The sequence below is a fragment of the Neophocaena asiaeorientalis genome, unplaced genomic scaffold (assembly GCF_003031525.2).
Source record: "Neophocaena asiaeorientalis asiaeorientalis breed wild unplaced genomic scaffold, Neophocaena_asiaeorientalis_V1.1 scaffold137, whole genome shotgun sequence".
Taxonomy (NCBI): domain Eukaryota; kingdom Metazoa; phylum Chordata; class Mammalia; order Artiodactyla; family Phocoenidae; genus Neophocaena; species Neophocaena asiaeorientalis.
Genome location: NW_020171804.1, coordinates 2,411,861 through 2,430,610, shown reverse-complemented (window position 1 = coordinate 2,430,610; position 18,750 = coordinate 2,411,861). Strand labels below are relative to the sequence as shown.

At 54.7% G+C, this 18,750-nt stretch overlaps 1 protein-coding gene across 2 annotated transcripts in view; it reads left to right on the top strand.

Moving 5' to 3' along the window:
- TNS3 (tensin 3) overlaps positions 1-18,750 on the top strand; it is a 192,997-nt gene that overhangs the window by 108,900 nt on the left and 65,347 nt on the right. For both annotated transcript variants that reach the window (XM_024744006.1, XM_024744072.1), the window contains one exon: positions 9,477-10,736. In XM_024744006.1, coding sequence (XP_024599774.1) covers positions 9,477-10,736 — 1,260 coding nt within the window. The remainder of the gene's footprint in view (positions 1-9,476; positions 10,737-18,750) is intronic.

Below are 18,750 nucleotides of genomic sequence, written 5' to 3'. Positions count from 1 at the left end.
TTTTGGAATAGGAGCTAATTCAGTACAAACACAGGGGAGTCTTATTGACTTGGTGAGATGACAAGGACTCCGCCGAGAGGGACGCCGGCCTAGCCTGGGTGTCTCTCCTGATCGTGAAGGTTCTGCAGCCTCCACAGGCCCCCGAGGGAAGAGGCGTCCCTGGGACACTTCCAAAGCCACCTGCAGCTCTCTACCTGGCCAGAGGATGTAGAGGGTCACTGACCCCGCCCAGCCCAGCCTCCTGCCCTGGGCCCATCCATCCCCCTTCCAGCTGCTTTGCTCTGTGGCAGTGCTCGCCAGGCCTCAGAGACTGGGACCCCAGGTGCCCCCTCTGCCTGCACACCGCCCAGCCGGCACTGAGATGCTCGCCTGCTTCTCGACATCTTGCAGGGCTGGGCCGGTGCCAGGGCGCATTCTGAAAATCGAAAGCTGGGCCGTTTGTCGCTGGTTCCACAGCTGGTCAGTCAGAGCTGCTGCAGCAGGTCTGGGAGAAACGGTCTCTGACCACCAGGGTGAGGGTCCCGAGATGTGCAGAGGTAAGGAAGGCCCCTGGGTGTGCTTTGGAAGATCCGCCCATGTGGCTGTCATCCTGCCTCTGAGCCCTGTGGAACGGGGCACAGTTCCCACGACCGCGCGTCTTCAGCAGAGGCGAGTTTGTGGTGAGCCCACTGAGACGATGCAGAGGCCCTCGGCGTCACTCAGCTAGCTTACTGCTACCGCTTTTGTCCTCGTGGTTATTGGTCCCAGAGGAAGCTGAGAAGCTAAGCAGATCGCGTGGCTCGAACAATGTTTTACAGCTGGTGAGAGCTGGAGGGTGGGCTGCTTGGCCGGCCGGAGGGCCGCGCTGTGCAGTTTGGGTTATAGAACCTTCAGGTGGGTTTTGTAAAATTCCATCTTTTACTTTAGGTCTCTATTAAAAAGCAATTCTTCAACATAATTCCGAAGTGTAAGGTCAGTCAGGCTGAGTCAAGAATACTCATTAACGGGACAGCACGAGGCATTCTTATCATTCCCCAGGCTCTGGGCTGGAGGGAACACGGACAGCAACCCTGAATCACCAGGACAAGTGTGGGGATGGGCAGGGACAGTGTTCACCCAGTGCCCACCTGTGCTTTTCCCTTTGTGTTTGGTCTCACCGAGTCGCCATGGTGATCCTGGGGCAGACCTCATCCAACACCTGTTGCCCGGCAACTTCTCCAATAAGGGAAGTGAAGCACAGAGAGGTTGAGTAACTGGCCCAAGGTCACACAGCCGCGGGGAGGAGTTTTAATCAGGATTCACACCCAGGTGGATTATGCCAGAGAGTCCAGAAGGGGACTGAGGAGGTGCACATAGAGCACTCCAGTGAAAACGTTAAAACAAGCTCTATGCCACGAGGGGGGCACGAAGGGACCCTGACAACTCTCCCGGAGAGGAGAGAGCTCTCACCATCTCAGGGAGTCTAGGAGGAGGAAGGAAGGTCCTGGAAGAGAGGGGGAAAGTGGAGGAATTCAAGGCGGCGGGGGCGGGAGCAGAGAGAAAAGGAGATGGGGGGAGGAGGGGGCAGGCGGACACAGTGCATGGGGGGTGGCCCATTGCACCGTGAGCCTCATTTCTGTCTTGATTTCATGACCTTTTTAAAAAGCGAGGTGTAATTTGTTGGGTTGGCCAGGAAGTTCGTTTGGGTTTTTTGTAGCATGGAGACACCCGAACAAAGTTTTTGGCCAACCCAATACGTACCTAGAGTAAAGTTCACTCTGTTTACTGCGCATCTAGGGGTTTGACTTCCTATCCTGCAGCTCCCACCACAGCTAAGACAAAGAACACGTCTGTCACCCAAATCGTCCCTGGTGGCCCTTTGTAGCAGCCTCCCTGCCGCGAGCCCAGTGCCTGCCCCCGATCTCTTCCCTCAGGATGTCAGTGAAGACTCTGCAGTCCGGCTGCTCACTCAGTGCTTTGGGTGTAGTTGCAGGTGACGGCATCATTTGTCTTTCTTTCTTCTCAGACGCTTTTCCCGGGAAGCCCGCGGCTGGTAGACTCATGGCGTCTGGTATTGGGACATTTTGATGGGGTCAGTTGGTTTAGCTGAGTAGTGAGTGAGCCGATTGGAGGGGCGAGCTGGAGGTGGTCCGAGGCGGGGCCGGCCGCAGGAGGCGGGAGTGACCGACTGCTCCGACTGCTCCGCAGTCTGCGCCCGGAGACGCAGCCTGTCTCCTGCTGAGTCAGGGTGGGCGGGGAGCCTTCCCTTTATCAGGGCTCCCAAGGGGCTGTGGGTGCGGTAGGCAGGGACCAAGTGGTGTACCCAGGAACAGCTCATTCATTGTAAGGACAGAAACGCGCAGCCTGCCATGGCTCCTGCTGCTGTAGCCTAGGAAACAGACATAACACTGCCATCATCAACCCGGCAGCCTCAAAACACAGGATCCTGTCCCGACAGTGCACCATTTCGGGAGTTAGGGAGGAAAACAGAGTGCTTAAGTAGTTTCTAAGGAGTGTTTGTGTGTGTGTGTGTGTAAAAAGAAAATATTTAGGGAAATTCCTTTCCGAACTTGAATTGTTAATTTCACATTAAAGTGGTTGGTCAGGTTTAGAATTCCAGTGTTTTAAAAAAACAGAAAGCATGGATTTGGGAGTAGGGCAGAGGTAGGTTTGAATTCCAGATGATCTATTCAGTAGCCTTTTATTATCTTAAATATTAGCATAACCTCTCTGAGCCTCTGTTTTCTCATCTATAAGATGGGCTTGTCGATTACTGCCTCACAGGATTGCTTTGGGAATTAAGTGAGGTCCATCCCTGGAGCGTGACAGTGTCCTGGCACATAAGAGGTGCTTAAACAGAGCCTTTGTCTTTAGAGTGTCAGCCCCATTGCAGGAGACGGCTTTCCTGCATTCTCTCTTTCTCTGATGACAGAAGTAACGATTCCTTGCAGCCTCACCTGAGAGCAGCTGTTCCCGGATGCATCCCTTCTTGCAATCCTGCTCTCTCTTTCTGCCTCTGCTAACCCGTCAGATGCTGTGAAGTGTGCCCTCCGTTTCTTGACCCTCTCCCTGTTCCCCAGGCTGGTTCATCCCAGCGTGTAGTCGGGACTCTACTGAATATTCCATTTCAATCTCCGTAAACAACTAACCAGCAGCTGTGGCGAGTGCTTGGTAAACTCGTGTGACTGTTCCCGGAGAGGAGTTCTCTGTTTTTCTCTGTTGAAGACTTGCAGGGAGGATCCTGTTAGCTCTTTTGAAATGAAAAGTTGCTTTTCAAGCAAACCTTTCACGAAAGTAAAACGTAAGATTCATGGAGTCAGTATACAGAAGAAAGAAAGATTTCAGCGAGCTTAACGAAGCCCTCGGGTTTGCTCTTTTGTTTGAAATGGATTTTTTGTGTTGGCATCAGGCCCAGGGGACAGCTGAACTTACTACAGATCAGTTTTACACCTTCTCGTTAGCCGAGTGGTTGGTGCTCAGATGGTGGTGGAGCTGAGATGCTGCCTTCCCTTCGGCTAATTCTTCACACACCTGTGAGCACATACCTGTGAGCGCAGGTGGACATCGGTTAATCTGCGTTCAGCCAGGATGAGAAGGAATGTTTTCGTGTTTTTTAGGTCTGCCTCACTTTCTTTGCTTACTTTTGAAATATTTGGGGGGTGTCTCTTCTCCTTCTTGTGAGATAGCCCCCTTTCAAAAGTCGGGTGGGAATGGGCAGGGAACCGGCACACGGTGGCAGAGCAGGGGCGGGGAGTCTGTGCTGCGGTTTCTGCTCTTTAACGAGGCAAGAATGTCCGCTGGCTCTTTTCTTTCTTCTGGTTCTTTTCCAGATGGGAACCTCCCTGGTGTGTCATTCAGAGGAAGCGATCAGAGCCGTAGTTAACATTTGTTTGATTTTTAACTAGGCCCCGGATGCAGGGAAATCATTACCAGAAAACTCACAGGCCTCCTTTTGGAAGGGGCCCTGGGTCCTGGTCGGTGGGGCAGGGATGGCGGGAAGGGACAGGACACAGAGCAAGCGGTCGATCCTGCACTGGGACAGGCAAAGGCTCTTGTCCTGCATCTGCAGTGGAAAAGCTGGGGGTCCTGGGTGGGTCACATCTCTGTCTGGAGATTGGGGTCTTCATCTGCAGAATGAGGATTCATTCAGTTCCCCCAGACTCCCCTTGAGCTGGAAGCACAAAGTTAAAATGTGTCATTTAAATCTACTAAAGGATGCAAGGGGCGGATGAAGTGAATGCCTTCCAGACGTCTTCTGCTGGCCCCGCACTCACCCCAGCTTTGATAGCAGATGGAGCTGAGCTTCACACCCCCAAGCCTCCTTCACCCCAGGGGTCCCACCTCCTTTCCCCTGGGAGCCCTTGGTGGTGGCAGTGGGACCCCAGCCGTGCCAGGGATCACAGAGGGAGTTTGGCTATATCGGCTCTCTGAAAATTACTTTCTGCATCACTTTTCCAAATCTGAATTAAAAGGGGCACTCTACCATCAATTAAGTCAGGGTGTCCTTAGAGACTGACCAAGGTTTTGGGGGGCTTCATACACCAAGGCTGGAGCTTGCGTCTCATTTTCCATGGAGGGTTTGGCAGTCAGTCAGTCGTGCAGTGACCCCCTCCCCCCAGCCCCCCCAGATAACTTTCGTCCCTGGTTGTGATTCTGTTTTCATTGCTCTCACCCTGCAGTTTTCACATGGGGTCTCAGAAAACAAAACACCAGCCCCGTAGGCAAGGTCGCCCTTCTCTAGATGTGGTTTAGAGGCGGGCCATGAGTAGGTGGGTGCACCCCGCCCATCCCTGCAGCTGTGGGGACGAACCTGCTTGGGAAAGTCCATCTTAATGGCAGGAGGATGGAGGAGACGGGAAATGGTAAAGATGCGGTGCCATTGTTATGCACCTACTGTATGCCAGGGCTCTGTCTTGCCCTCATCCCACCCCCAGTCCTGTGGCTGCACAGGTAGTGTTCAGACGTCCCTCGGACCTTTGCCCCTCTGCCTGCACATTGGGTCACATTTAGGTTTGCACCTTTTGTTTTCTTTGACGTTTTGGAATCCACTCGTTGACTTCGGCACCTTTCCAGTCGGGTTGCATTTGAAGGCCCACTCGCTGGGGCTGTGCGGTCTACCTGGGGGAGAGGTTGTTATGATGTCTGGGGAATGGAGGCCCTGGGGCTGCAGGTGGTCAAGGGCTGTGGGCACTTCTACCTTCAGAAGGTTGGTTAGTTATTTTTAGTCTTTTAACCAGCTAAGGCAGATGAACATCTTTTCAAAATAGCTCCCCAGGCTTTGTCATGTGAGAACAAGCCAGAGCATTCAGTCTGTCAGTACTCGGTGCCCACTGGGTGCCAGGGGCTGGTTCCTAATGCTGGGGATACCACAGGGAGCAAAAAACAAACCCCTGCCCTCCTGGAGCCCACATTCTTGTGGGGGAGACAGTCTGCAGTAGGTCTGAAGGTAGGTGTGTGCCACAGACAAATACCCAGCAGGCAGAAAACGGCACGAGCAAAGGCCCTGGGGCAGGGGAGTGCCTGCCGTGGTCTGGGAGCAGCAAGGTGGACAGGATAGAAATGAGCACAGTCAGGGAATGCCAGGCCTTGTCCACCTTGGAAGGGTCTTTTAATAATTATGGCTACCCTCAGGACTTTCCTGGTGGCGCAGTGGTTAAGAATCCGCCTGCCAATGCAGGGGACACGGGTTCGAGCCCTGGTCCGGGAAGATCCCACATGCCGTGGAGCAGCTGAGCCCGTGCGCCGCAACTACTGAGCCTGCGCTCTAGAGCCTGCATCTGCCCTCCTGGAGCCCACATTCTTGTGGGGGAGACAGTCTGCAGTAGGTCTGAAGGTAGGTGTGTGCCACAGACAAATACCCAGCAGGCAGAAAACGGCACGAGCAAAGGCCCTGGGGCAGGGGAGTGCCTGCCGTGGTCTGGGAGCAGCAAGGTGGACAGGATAGAAATGAGCACAGTCAGGGAATGCCAGGCCTTGTCCACCTTGGAAGGGGCTTTTAATAATTATGGCTACCCTCAGGACTTTCCTGGTGGCGCAGTGGTTAAGAATCCGCCTGCCAATGCAGGGGACACGGGTTCGAGCCCTGGTCCGGGAAGATCCCACATGCCGTGGAGCAGCTGAGCCCGTGCGCCGCAACTACTGAGCCTGCGCTCTAGAGCCTGCGAGCCACAACTCCTGAGCCCGCATGCTGCAACTACTCAGCCTACGCGCCTGGAGCCCGTGCTCCTCAGCAAGAGAAGCCCGCGCACCGCAGTGAAGAGTAGCCCCCGCTCGCCGCAACTAGAGAAAGCCCGCACGCAGCAACAAAGACCCAACACAGCCAAAAATAAAATAAATAAATACATAAAATTAAAAAAAAAAGATAATTATGGCTACCCATCTCAGGAGCCTAGGTCCTGGGTTCTTTATATATGTTCTCTAATTCTTATAAGTGCATTGAAAGATAAGACTAATTATTCCCTTTTATAAGTGAAGAATCAGGGGATTGAACAGTCTAAATGTCCTGACCAGGAAAGTACAGAGTAAATGCAGAACAGGAGTCCATCTCCGGGTGCAGGGAAACTCAGTTTGAGTCCTTTTGCAAAGAGTGCAGGGCAGGGACAGCGGGTACCGGAGGCCCCTTTTCCTCCTCGCCCCAAGTCTGACTCCCACACTCCCCGGGATCACAAAGCATGGGCACAGTAGGGTGTCTCTGGAGGCCCCTGGACAGCCCCCCAGAGGCCCTGTGCCTTTGGGAAGATTTGAGCTCCTACAAAGTGATTCAGAAGTTTGGGCGAGTCTGACTTTGAGGGTTCTCGGAGATGGTTCGTATCCTTTTCCTATAGATATACCATTTACTGGACATTTTCTGACATAGACAGTCACCCGTGTGTGTGGTAGGACGTTTAGCAAAGGGTCTGCGGTGGTGTCTCGCCACCCCCCCTGAGCAGCTCTGAGAGCCCATGAGACCGAGGCCGAAGTGCCCAGCGCCCGGCCTCGCACAGAGCCAGTGTTCAGTCCGTGGCAAGTGGGCTGGTTTTTAATGCGTTTATTATCATTTTAAGATTTCTGCTACTAATAAAAATAAGAAGAATGGGATTACTCGTAACTCGCAGCCAGGGGGAAATATCCTGTCCTGTTCCGTTTCCTGCAGGCCCTATGGACTGTTCCTCACGTGGGGTCGCCACGGGGTTCTACTCAAAATGATTAACGGGCACTGTGTGAATTTAAATCAGAAGAATCTTTGTACAGCTGCTTCTTGGCTTCCTTTTTTCCCCTTAACTCATTGCGCCAGTCCGTTTTCATTTAGATTCAGGGAGAAGGACTTGAGTCATGGGCGCATGGACATCTGTTTCTAGAAATCCCCACTGGCTGGCTGTGTGCTGGTCGTCTGTCCTGGCCTCCCCTCCGCTCTGGCGGGACTGGGATTCTTATGGAGGGGAGTGTGCTCTCCTGCTCTCTCTGCAGAATAGAAGGGAAACACCTGGTTCCCCAGGTCTTGCCTTAGTTGAGTTTTCCTGGCCACAGAGGGTCTCCCACAGAAGCCACGTTAGAAGGCTAGAAGAGCTAGAAGGACACTCATCTGTGTGCTGTGACTTTCAGTGTCCGTGTTTGAGCTTCATGTAGAGCACAGCCAAACCCTTGTTGTGCAGCTGGGCCAACACAGGGTCGGTGGCCCCAGGCCGGGTTGGGGTAGAGCCAGGACTTGAACTGGCGTCTGTTTGGCGCTCCAGCTCCCGCTTCACCCACGGGCCGTTCTGCGTGAGCCCAGCAGCGTCCTAAGCATGGTGACCTAGTGGCTCACACATGGGTTGATTCTGCACTTTCACGGTTGTAGGGGTGACGTTTGCAGGTGCCCTGTAACTTGGGGGTGCTCGTTCTGGGGTCCTTGTGTGCAAAGCTGGGTGCAGCAGGTCCTCCCCCTGGCACCTTTGGGTCACTCGCTGACCCCACGCAAAGCATCATGACCGAGTGCTACCTCTTTGTGAGCAGGGCCCCGGGCGGCCAAGGGCTCCCAGGCTGCAGAGCCAGAGAGCATGGGTTCTGGTCCCACCCGGGCTTCCCCTTGACCTTGGGCAAGTTACTGACGCTCTTTCAGCATCAATTCTTTTTCTTTAGAAGGGGAATACGCTAGAAGGTTAGAGAAAATGTGCTGAGTGCACACCCCGTGATAGGTGCTTGGCCACCGGCTGTCATTGACACCTGCCCCAATTACCCCGCAGCTGCATCCAGCTCCTGCCTCTGACTTAGATGCTCGTCACCAGTTGCCTGCCTTGAGGACTTGGTTTATTTACCGTATTTTATGTATCATTTCTCCCCCCAGCCCTCCCCACCAGGCGCTACGTTAAGGCGAGGGTCGCTGAGATTCACACCGGCCTGCACTCCGGTGTTCGTTTGCCATCCCCCATCACTTCTAGCCCCGCTTCTTCCTCTTGGGCACAGTTGAGATAAGAAGGAAGCCGGGCTCACATGTGCTCTCAGCACAGCACCCCCAGGTACCCCACAGATCTCTGTCCTGACGTGTCACCCCGGTGTTTTTTAAAAAAGCCGGAAGCTGCTGATGGTGGAGTGCACGCCGGGCCCCTCCAGAGCGGCCCCAGGCCCCCAGACAGCGTGGGTCAAGCCCTCTGCAGCCGTTATTGTGGTGGGGTGCCGGCAATTCCACAGTTAAGCAAACAGGGAGGCAGAGGACGATGGAGGGGGAGGAAGGTGCTGACCTCAAGCTCTCTTGCGCTGTTGGGTGCCCTCCCAGCTCTTTGCTGTGAGCCAGGGAGTGGTGACTGCCGCAGCCAAGGCCGTACTAATAGGAGCGCTCTTCCCACCTGCATCTGAGGCCTCATTTTGTTTTCTCGGCCGTCCTGATGCGTGGAGATCAGTGCTCACCCTTCTGTGTTCTGAGGTCCTGCCGTGTCTTGATCAGCACCTCCTTGGCCCAGAGATGCTGCACTAACGGGGAGGCAGGGCCGGGACGAGTTCCTGTGTTTTCTCTTTTCGTTGAGTCGCATATTTAGGTTTTAGAGGATCTCAGAAGGTTGAGGACAGCAGGCTCCTAAATCAGAGGTTCTGCTTACCAAGGACTGTTACCCACATCCCTGGAGGCCGCTTCATAGATGTTGACAGAAGCTCTCTCCTGTCATAGGTGCCATGCATTCTTGAGTCTTAGAGATTTGTGAGCAGCGCTGTGTTCAGCTTTCAAACTAAGGACGCCATTAACAGTGAGCCCTCGAGGCAAGACGAGTCCGGTGTGGAGAGGCCCAGAGGTTCTCTAAATGACCGTTCTCTTTGCATAAAAATGTAGCAGCGATTCAGGGCCTGAAAATGTTTGATTATTCAGTGTTTTTCGTTGGCATTTGCTTCGCAGGAGTGTATGTAGAATTGGGGGACCCTAGAGGCATCTTTGGCCCTGATTATTCTAAGTTGTCTGTTGTGAATCCATTTATTTGTTCAGACAGAAATACAGGCCTGTTCCAAGAGCGCGAAGCCCCTTTCCGTCCTTGACTTACAGTCCCTCTCTCCCTCTCTCCTTTTCTCCCCACCAGTGGTGCACACGCAGGGCCCTGTCGACGGCAGCCTTTATGCCAAGGTGGGAAAGAAGAGCGCCTCGGATCCCAGTGTCCCAGGTGGGTCCCCCGCTGTCCCGGCCGCCAGCAGCCCAGACCACAGCGACCACACCCTGTCTGTCAGCAGTGACTCGGGCCACTCCACGGCCTCGGTGAGGACCGACAGGACCGAGGAACACCTGGCTCCAGGACCCAAGAGGGGCCTGAGCCCCCAAGAAAAGGCCGAGCTGGATCAGCTGCTCAGTGGCTTTGGTCTCGAAGATTCTGGAAGCCCCCTCAAGAACATGAGCGATGCTTGCAGCAAGTACAGCGGGACCCGCCACGTCGTACCGGCCCAGGTCCACATGAACGGAGACAGCACCCCCAAGGACCGAGAGACGGACATCCTGGACGACGAGATGCCCAGCCATGACCTGCACAGCGTGGACAGCATCGGGACCCTCTCCTCCTCCGAGGGCCACCAGTCAGCCCACCTGGGCCCCTTCACCTGCCACCAGAGCAGCCAGAACTCCCTCCTGTCTGATGGATGCAGCAGCGCCGCTGGAGATGATCAGCACGGCGCTCTTGCCCCGGATCTGGGCCTCGCCGTGGAGCCCCCGTACGAGCGCGAACAGGCTTTCGGGAGCCGCGAGCCCAAGCAGCCGCAGCCTGTGCTCAGCAAGCCCTCCGTGCCCGCCCAGACGCAGGCCTACGGGCAGAGCAGCTACTCCACGCAGACCTGGGTGCGCCAGCAGCAGATGGTGGCCGCTCACCAGTACAGCTTCACCCCCGATGGGGAGGCCAGGCTCGGCGGCCGCGGCACCGCTGACGGTTCTGGCCTGGCGCAGACCCAGCCTAGGGTCCCGCTCACCCCTACCCGGGGGACCAGCAGCAGAGTGGCCGTCCAGAGGGGCATAGGCCCCGGGCCACATCCCCCCGACACACAGAGACCCCCTCCCGGCAAAGCAGCGCTCAAACCCAGGATTCCAGATGTCAGAGTCGTGAACGGTACTGGCCCGGAGCTGAGCACAGACCCTTCCCCTGGCTCACCCACCCTGGACATCGACCAGTCCATCGAGCAGCTCAACAGGCTGATCTTGGAGCTGGACCCCACCTTTGAGCCCATCCCCACCCACGTGAACATGCTGGGTAGCCCGGCCAACGGCCCCGCAGCCCCAGACGGTGTGGGAGGTGGGCTGCGGGCGAGTGGCCGCCTGCAGGACACGGGAGAAGGCCCTGGCAGGGCCCCCGCGAGGCAAGGTGAGCCGCTGTTCCATGGGATGCATGCTTGCCCGGGTCTGTGTTTTGCAGAATAGGGATTTATGGAAGAGCGCCGGGCTCGACGCAGGGTCCGGGGGAGGGGAATGAGGAGGATGGTTGGGGCCCTGGGCACAGCCTCGTGGGGACAGGCAGGTAACCGTGCACTCCAGTTACCGAAGATGTCTCCTGGCTGGCCACGCAGGGGACGGGAAGGCCGTCCGTGGGGCAGCAGCCTGTGAGCTGGAGAGCCAGGGCCATGGGGGTGGCTGGAGGCGGGCAGTGGCAGGGATGCCAGAGGGGCAGGTTCTGGAGAGTTGGGGCCGAGAGACGCGGCGAGAAACCCGGCCACCAGGCCCGGCTGCAGGGTCGCGGGCCCTGAGGGCGTCCCTGTGTGCACCCTGCAGCTCTGGGGGCTGTCCTGGGTAGGAGGTGGGCACTGTGCAGGCTCTCACCCTTAGGGCACGGCTGTGCAAGGCCAGGGCCAGGCCTTCCTGCCCACCTGCGAGACCTGGGAAAGCTGGGGGTAGCTGTGGCGGACAGAGGTGGCCTCTGGGTGTACGGCTGAGTGGACGTGGGGCAGGGAGTTGGGATCCGGCCTGTGACAGGCTCTCCACGTTGGTGAAGCAGAGGCTGTGGGCCCCGGAGAGCTGGCCAGGGCGGCCTGGGAGGGTGCCCCGCAGGCCGGGGGCACTGGGACAGAGGTGGGGTGTCCGGGTCAAGGAATGGAGTGTCCGTCTAGAAGCTTCCACACAGAGGAGGCGGATGGGGCCAAGGCAGACGTCCAAGCCTGCTGGGGTTTGGGGGGCTGGAGGGAGGTGTGGAGCTGCAAGGACCCAGAGGTCACCTCGGGGCTGAGAGTGAGGCCAGGCCCTCCCGCGTCGGCGTGTTGGCGTGCGTCCACCTCTGGGGCATCAGCTGGTTCCCTAAAGGCCCTGCCTCTAGAGGTAAAGACAGGAGGGGTGACAGAGGAAGAGCTCTGTCGCCTCCCCTTACTCCCGAGTTTGACCCTGAGTGCTGAGCCAGGATAATGATGGGGCAGGGGTGCCGCTCTTCCCGCAGGCATTGTTCTCGGGGCCCTTTCATCTTCTTAGGCCCCTCGGCTACAGAGGCGGATCCTGTCTTACAGTTGAGTTTCCAGAGGTGTCAGGAAGTGGCCTGCCCAAGGTCACATAGGTCATTCGCAGTAGAGCAGGATTCGGCCCCTGTGGCTGCACCCAGAGGCCCTGCCCGCTTTGCAGTCAGATGGAGTGGATTTCAGACCCCCCCCACCCCCCGGGTCCAGATGGCCTGGGTTACCTGAGCTTTGCAGACCTTGGTCCTGCTTAGCTGTGCATTTGGCTGACTGTGGCTTTGGGTTAAGGATGTAGTCTCTGAATTTCTGTTCACTCTATCTGTTAAAAGAAACCCTATCACGTACCCGGCTGGTGGAAGTGTGCAGGACGTGCTGGTCCGCACGCCCCTGTAGGGTACCTGGATCATAAGTGCATGGCATCCCCTCTTCCCTGAGTACCTGTGCCCCTGGATGTAAGTAACTTGGAGCTAGACGGAGCTGGAAGAGCCTCCTGGGAGTAGATTATCAGACTCCACCCTGTAGCTGTAGGACAACAGTAGTAAGAGCAGCAGCTAAATAGTTGGAAGGATTTGGACGTATGAATTCATAGAATCAGACACATTCAGGAGATTCTGAGTTTTAAAAAGGTTTCACGGGCTTCCCTGGTGGCGCAGTGGTTGAGAATCTGCCTGCTAATGCAGGGGACACGGGTTCGAGCTCTGGTCTGGGAGGATCCCACATACCGCGGAGCAGCTGGGCCCGTGAGCCACAACTACTGAGTCTGCGCGTCTGGAGCCTGTGCTCTGCAGCAAGAGAGACCGTGATAGAGACCCGCACACCCCGATGAAGAGTGGCCCCCGCTTGCCACAACTAGAGAGAGCTTCGCACAGAAACGAAGACCCAACACAGCAAAAATAAATAAATAAGTCTATAAACTCCCACCCCCAACATCTTCTTTAAAAAAAAAAAAGAGGTTTCATTGGGAACAAAGCTATCTTCATCCTGTCTCTTATCTCACCAAACCTGCTTAAAAGAAATTGCTTGGAAAAATTAAAACCAGAAACCTTTCTTTTGGATTAATACCTCCTTCGAGATTCGGAAGCAGTTGGAGGCAGCCGAGTGAGTGTATAGGGGGAGAAGGATTCCAGGGCTCAGGTACAGTCTGACAGCCTCCTTTAGTTCATTTGTTTTCCAGTTGATGGAACTCAGTCCCTAGTGACGACTTCTTTATTCTTGTAGCAATAAAACATAGAGCCTGGGATGTTAGAAAGTCTCTTCATTTCCTCCACCCTTTCGTTAGCTATTCTTAAATTACCTGATAAACTCATCTCTGTAATTATTGGAATTTTAACTTCAGATCTTTTCTAGTTCCTTGTCTTATAAAAATAATGACATTTTTTAAATTAAAGGACTTGACTATTTCAACAGACCCGTAAAATTCAGCACGTTAGGTTATTAATTATGCAAATTCAGTTAGAGTGTTTATTAATCCATTCATGTTTGATAGGAACCTCGGTTTTTGCCGGTTTTCTTTTATACTTTTAAAACTATGGTGATGTCAGTAGATTAGGTATAAGCAATGTGTGTGCTAATCTTCTGAGACCTTTCTGAAATTTGCACGTGAGCTTCTGGTAGGAAGCCTGAGCAGCGATGAGCACCTGCCAACGGGGCAGCTCATAGCTCGCAGCACGAGGACTGGCCTTCTAACCCGGAGCTTGGCTTTCAACTCCAGAGTCAGCTCCTGTTTTAGGAGAGTGCCAAGCCGGGAAGTGTAGTGCCTTTGAGACTTGCACTACATTGATGAAAAGGATCTGGATGGTGTAAAGGGTTCTCAGAACAGCCTGCATGCAGACTTCTGGCTCTCATTCCGGGACATCTTGTATCGATAGAAATCCCATCAAAAGAATGTGCACGTCTGTAGCTTTCGGCCACTTGAATTGAGGTGGAGAGAGAACTTCCTTCCCTCCCTGGCTGGTATAGAGGACACTGGAGCCCATTTGATTTTAATATTTAAATGTCAGTATTTACACCTCTCGGTTGCAAAAAGCTAGATCAGCCAGCAGCAGAAAAAAAAAATCACTAGATGGCACGGAAAGTCATAAAAGTGTACCACTAACCAACTGGTTCTGAGTTGTGGAACATTTCAGAAGGTTTGGGGATGCTGGAAACCTGTGCTTGGAAGATGTTCCAGATCCCCAGCACACATCCATCCCCTAGGTGGGGGAGGCCAGGGCTGCCGAGCTGAGCTGGTCCACATGTGGCTCTCGGTCCTACCATGCTGAGTAGGAAGGGGACGATGAATCTGAAAGGCTCCATTGACATTCCCAGGATGGTGGCTGTCATGCCACAGATGCATTGTCCCATGTCTGTGTGCCTGATGCTCAGCCCTATTGATGTGGGGCAGCATCTGACCAGAGTGGCCTCAAGTCTTGCACACAAATGGAAAGTAGGCCGGAAAGTTCCAAGACGCTGTATCTTCTAAGGGAGACCCTCCCTGGCCTGCCTTGCATCTTGCCCCCAGACGCTGACTGCTGCACGGCGTCTTAATTCTGGCTGTAAATAGAGGTTTGTCGCAGAGATCTCAGCACCCTGAAGTTAGTGAAATCCTTCACTCTTTGCAGATCATGTCCTGACTGTGAGAAAGACCACCACTTACCTGGTGGTAGAGAGTTGGGAATGGTATTACCTGGAGCTCCTTCTGGGGACTGCTGCGTGTCCTGCACAGCTCACATTGCACCAGCTCTGCAGGCAGCAGCATGCCCACTGTGGCTCTGGTTACTTCTGAGATGAAAGTTATATGTGAAGGCTAAGCATCTTCTGAGAAAGTCTACTTGCTGTCAGGACAATAATAATACTGGTGAGGATGGTGGTGGTGGTGATGGTGGTGATGGTAGTGGTGGTGATGATGGTGGTGGTGATGGTGATGGTGGTGATGATGGTGGTGGTGGTGATGGTGATGATGGTGGTGAGGGTGATGGTGGTGATGATGGTGGTGATGGTGATGGTGATGATGGTGGTGATGGTGATGGTAGTGGGGTAGTGGTGGTGATGGTGGTGGTGACGGTGGTGGTGATGTTGATGGTGGTGGTGGTGAGGGTGATGGTGGTGGTGGTGATGATGGTGGTGGTGACGGTGGTGGTGATGTTGGTGGTGGTGGTGAGGGTGATGGTGGTGGTGGTGATGATGGCGGTGACGGTGGTGGTGATGGTGGTGATGATGGTGGTCATGGTGATCATGATGGTGGTGGTGATAGTGATCATGGTGGTCATGGTGATGGTAAAGATGATAGTGACCACTGCCACACAGCTCCTGCCCCGTTCTAGGAGCTATGTTGAAGCTTGTCTGCGTCACGCCTGACCTTCATGCCCACCATAATGTGTAAACAGCCTCCATCTGTCTCACTGTGCATCTCATGGCTGAGCCCTTATTCCACTAAACTCAGTTTTTGCCACCAGATTGAAACCCCTGGAGGGCAGTGCCAGTGACTTACTCATTTTGTTTCCTGACACGTGGAATGTTTGTAAATAGAGGGGATCTGGTGTTGGTGGAAATGCAGGTGACCCTCCAAAGACCCATGTGTCTCTGCTGAATTGGCATGGGGACCTTAGCGAGATTTATCATGGGCAGTGTAGGGAGCCAGTCCCCACCCATGGGGCGAGAGTGGCCCCTCAGAGGTGGGGTCTCAGAAAGCCCTCTGAGACCTTGTAAAATGGGTTGAGATGTGGTGGCGTTTCACTCCCTGTAGGCGCTCAGCACCTCTGCAGCTCCCCTGCTCTGGGCTGACACCAGACCGTGCTTCAGCCACAGCCCGTCTGGGCGCTGCTGTGGCCTCATGCCGCCCCAGCCCCCAGGTCGCCCAGCTGCATTGCAGCCCTGCTCAACGGTGGGTTTCTTGGATCACATTTTTTAAATAAGGGGAGAGTTCAACTGACAGTACCCAAGCAACAAAAGAAATGACTCAATCTGTGAAGTTTATGAATCCACGGATGGCAGGAAGCCAGCTCTGTTCTCCTCATACCTATGGGCTCCTTGTTTCCTGTTGTCAAAATATTTTATTCATGGTACATCAACCCCCAACCCACAATTGTCGGACCCTGGCAGACCCCGTGTTCTGCTTGCAGATGGCACTAGGACACTGTGCCAGGGCTCCCCATGTGCTTCTGCAGACAGACAGACATCCCTGCATGAGTGCTCCGTGGCAGAGAGCTCATTTATGCTGAAGGAAATTCACAATATATCAACTTTCAGTAATTGATAGTGGAAAGCCTGTCAGTTTAAATTATATGTTAAAGGGGCTTCCCTGGTGGCGCAGTGGTTAAGAATCCGCCTGCCAATGCAGGGGACACAGGTTCGAGCCCTGGTCCGGGAAGATCCCACATGCCGCGGAGCATCTAAGCCCGTGCACCACAACTACTGAGCCCTCACGCCTAGAGCCCGTGCTCCGCAACAAGAGAAGCCACCGCAAAGAGGAGCCCGTGCACCGCAACGAAGAGTAACCCCTGCTCTCCGCAACTAGAGGAAGCCCGTGTGCAGCAACAAAGACCCAGCGCAGTCAAAAATAAACAAATAAATTTATTTAAAAAATATTATATGTTAAACCCAAACCAAAGGGATCCAGTGTGAGAACCTGAGATCCTCAGCCGTGGGGCCACACCGTGAGTGTAGGGTCCCTGAGCGCGGGCGGGAGCCGCAGCGGCACGAGCCCACAGGGGCACGACAGGAGAGCCAGGAGCATCGAGGAGAAGAGAGCGGGGCCTTTCCAGGAGGAAGTTCTGTGGAGGCTCTGCAGATGCTGGGGAGAGGCAGGGCCCAGGTGTGTGGAAGTGCAGGTGTGTTCGAGGACCGGAAATCCAGGTGCACGGAGAAGAGGGAAGAAGGGGTGAGCGTGGACCCTGCCCACGTCCGTCATGAGACAGAAAGCCTGCCCTCAGGATTTCCTCTGTTCCCCGAGGCCGCAGATTCTGACGGCTGGGGAAGGCATCTCAGGCTGACCCCGGCGTCACCCACGGTAGCAGGATTCAGGCCGCCATGGACCCCAGCCAGGGGCTGCGAGGCTCCTCCTCTACGTCTGAGGCTCTGGGGCAGCCCCCATGCTTCCAGGAGAAGCTGGGCTCCACAAAACCAAGAAGTCTCTGCCAGCATCGTCCATGCTCAAGGCACTACTGGTTCCTCTGGTCGAATGAGATGGGGGGTGACGTCCAGTCACAGAGAGGAAGCTCGAGGTCAGAAAGGGCGGGTGACTGAGGCTCAGACTTGGCCCGTGGGCTCTTCCTGCGTGGCCAGCCTGTGTTAGTTCTTAGGCCTTTCCCGGAAGAGGGTCCCGGATCAGGGTCAGAACCCGCTGCAGACCGTGTGGTCTGGGGACGTGGGGAGCAAAGAGCGAGGGCTCAGGTCTTTTCTCTCCACCCTCAGGCCTTTCCGCATCGCCCTTCCAAGACAAGATGACTGTTTTCAGGTCAGGGGATGTCCAGGGGGCAGAGGCCCTGGTGTCCCTGCAGGAGCCGGCAGTAGAGCGTGTGGGACCTAGCAGCTCTGTGTCCTTGGCAGGAGAGGGCTTGTCCCACCCTTGGCACCACCTGCAGGCGACCTCAGTAATAAGAGAGTGAAGGATGATCTCCGCTGGTTTCCTCTGGGAAACACAAAGTGCGCACTCACTGGAACTACGTTTTGGTTCTCTTTCGGTGGGTTTCAAACGGTGAGGGTGGCCTGGCCATAGACAAACCTTTAGATGGCAGGTGTTACGCTCACAGGTCTAATGAAGTCTGGGTTTGGGTTCACTCATGTCGTCTGAAAAGCTCTAGCAGAGTAGAGCTTAAGGAGACGCGTCCATACCCCTCAGCTGAGTTATCTTCCATTCAGTATTGCGAGATGAGAGAGTTACAGAGATCTGTTGCAGAAGAGTCTGAATATACTTAACATTAAAAATGGTCAGGGTGGTAAACGTAATGCTATGTGTTTTTTAACACAAAAAAAGCGAGTACGTTTTTAAAGCCTAGAATAATTTATTCGTTGATCTGCTTTGTATATGCATCTTTGCATCCCTTGGAGTCTCTCAAAGCCACGGACTCCTCTGTGGGTGTCTGCCTGACACCGTCTCGCAGCCGCCACTTCCGTCTCTTTCCCCTCCTTCCCTCCATGCATAGGGCCCTGGTCACACAGTTCTGGAAGGGGTTCGTGCTTGGTTTCTGGCTGCCCGCTCTGGTCACGGTCCCTGAGCTTGTGGCTAATTTAACTCTAACTTCACACCTGCCCCCTCACTCACTGTCCACTGAAACCCTCTCTTCCTCTCAGCGGCCCAATCAGGCCTGTACCCACTGAGCCAGGCGGTGAGCAAAGGCACGTGGGATCCCATCGGTGTCACCATGACAACTCTGGATGCTGTTCTGAACCTGAGTTAGAGCGTGTGGTTTCAGGCTGTGTTTAATGCTGACCAGTCTCAGTACAGCTGCACGCTGCCTCCTGCCCTCGGGACACACGGGAGCGAGCGGGTGGGAACACGGGGCACAGTGCTTCCTTCAGGGAGCCCGAGGAGGCCTGGCCTCTCATTCAGTGGCCTCCACCTGTCAGGGGCTCTCTGGGTTGTCATAGGTCAGCCCAGGGTCACATTCTCCCTGAAATGCTTCCCTGACCACTGTCGCTTCCCCGTGTGCCCAGGGCTCCCCCCATTTCCCTGGACAACACTGGCCTGTGACTGTACCTTTGCTTTTCCATCACCCTGGGGGGGTTTTGCGCCCCCCGCAAAAACAAACAAACCAAAAAAAAACATGAGCGTATTCCAGAAATTTCTTATAGTAGAAGGGTATCCTTCCTAGCTTTTTGGACACAATCATTTCCTTTTAAATATGTTATTCTAGAGGAAATGCTACCACCTAACCAAGCACTTTGGAGTTCCCCAGTTGAAAGGGTTTTCACTTTTGCAATCCAAAAGGTAGGCTTTTTTTTTTTTTTTTTTTCGCCCTACCC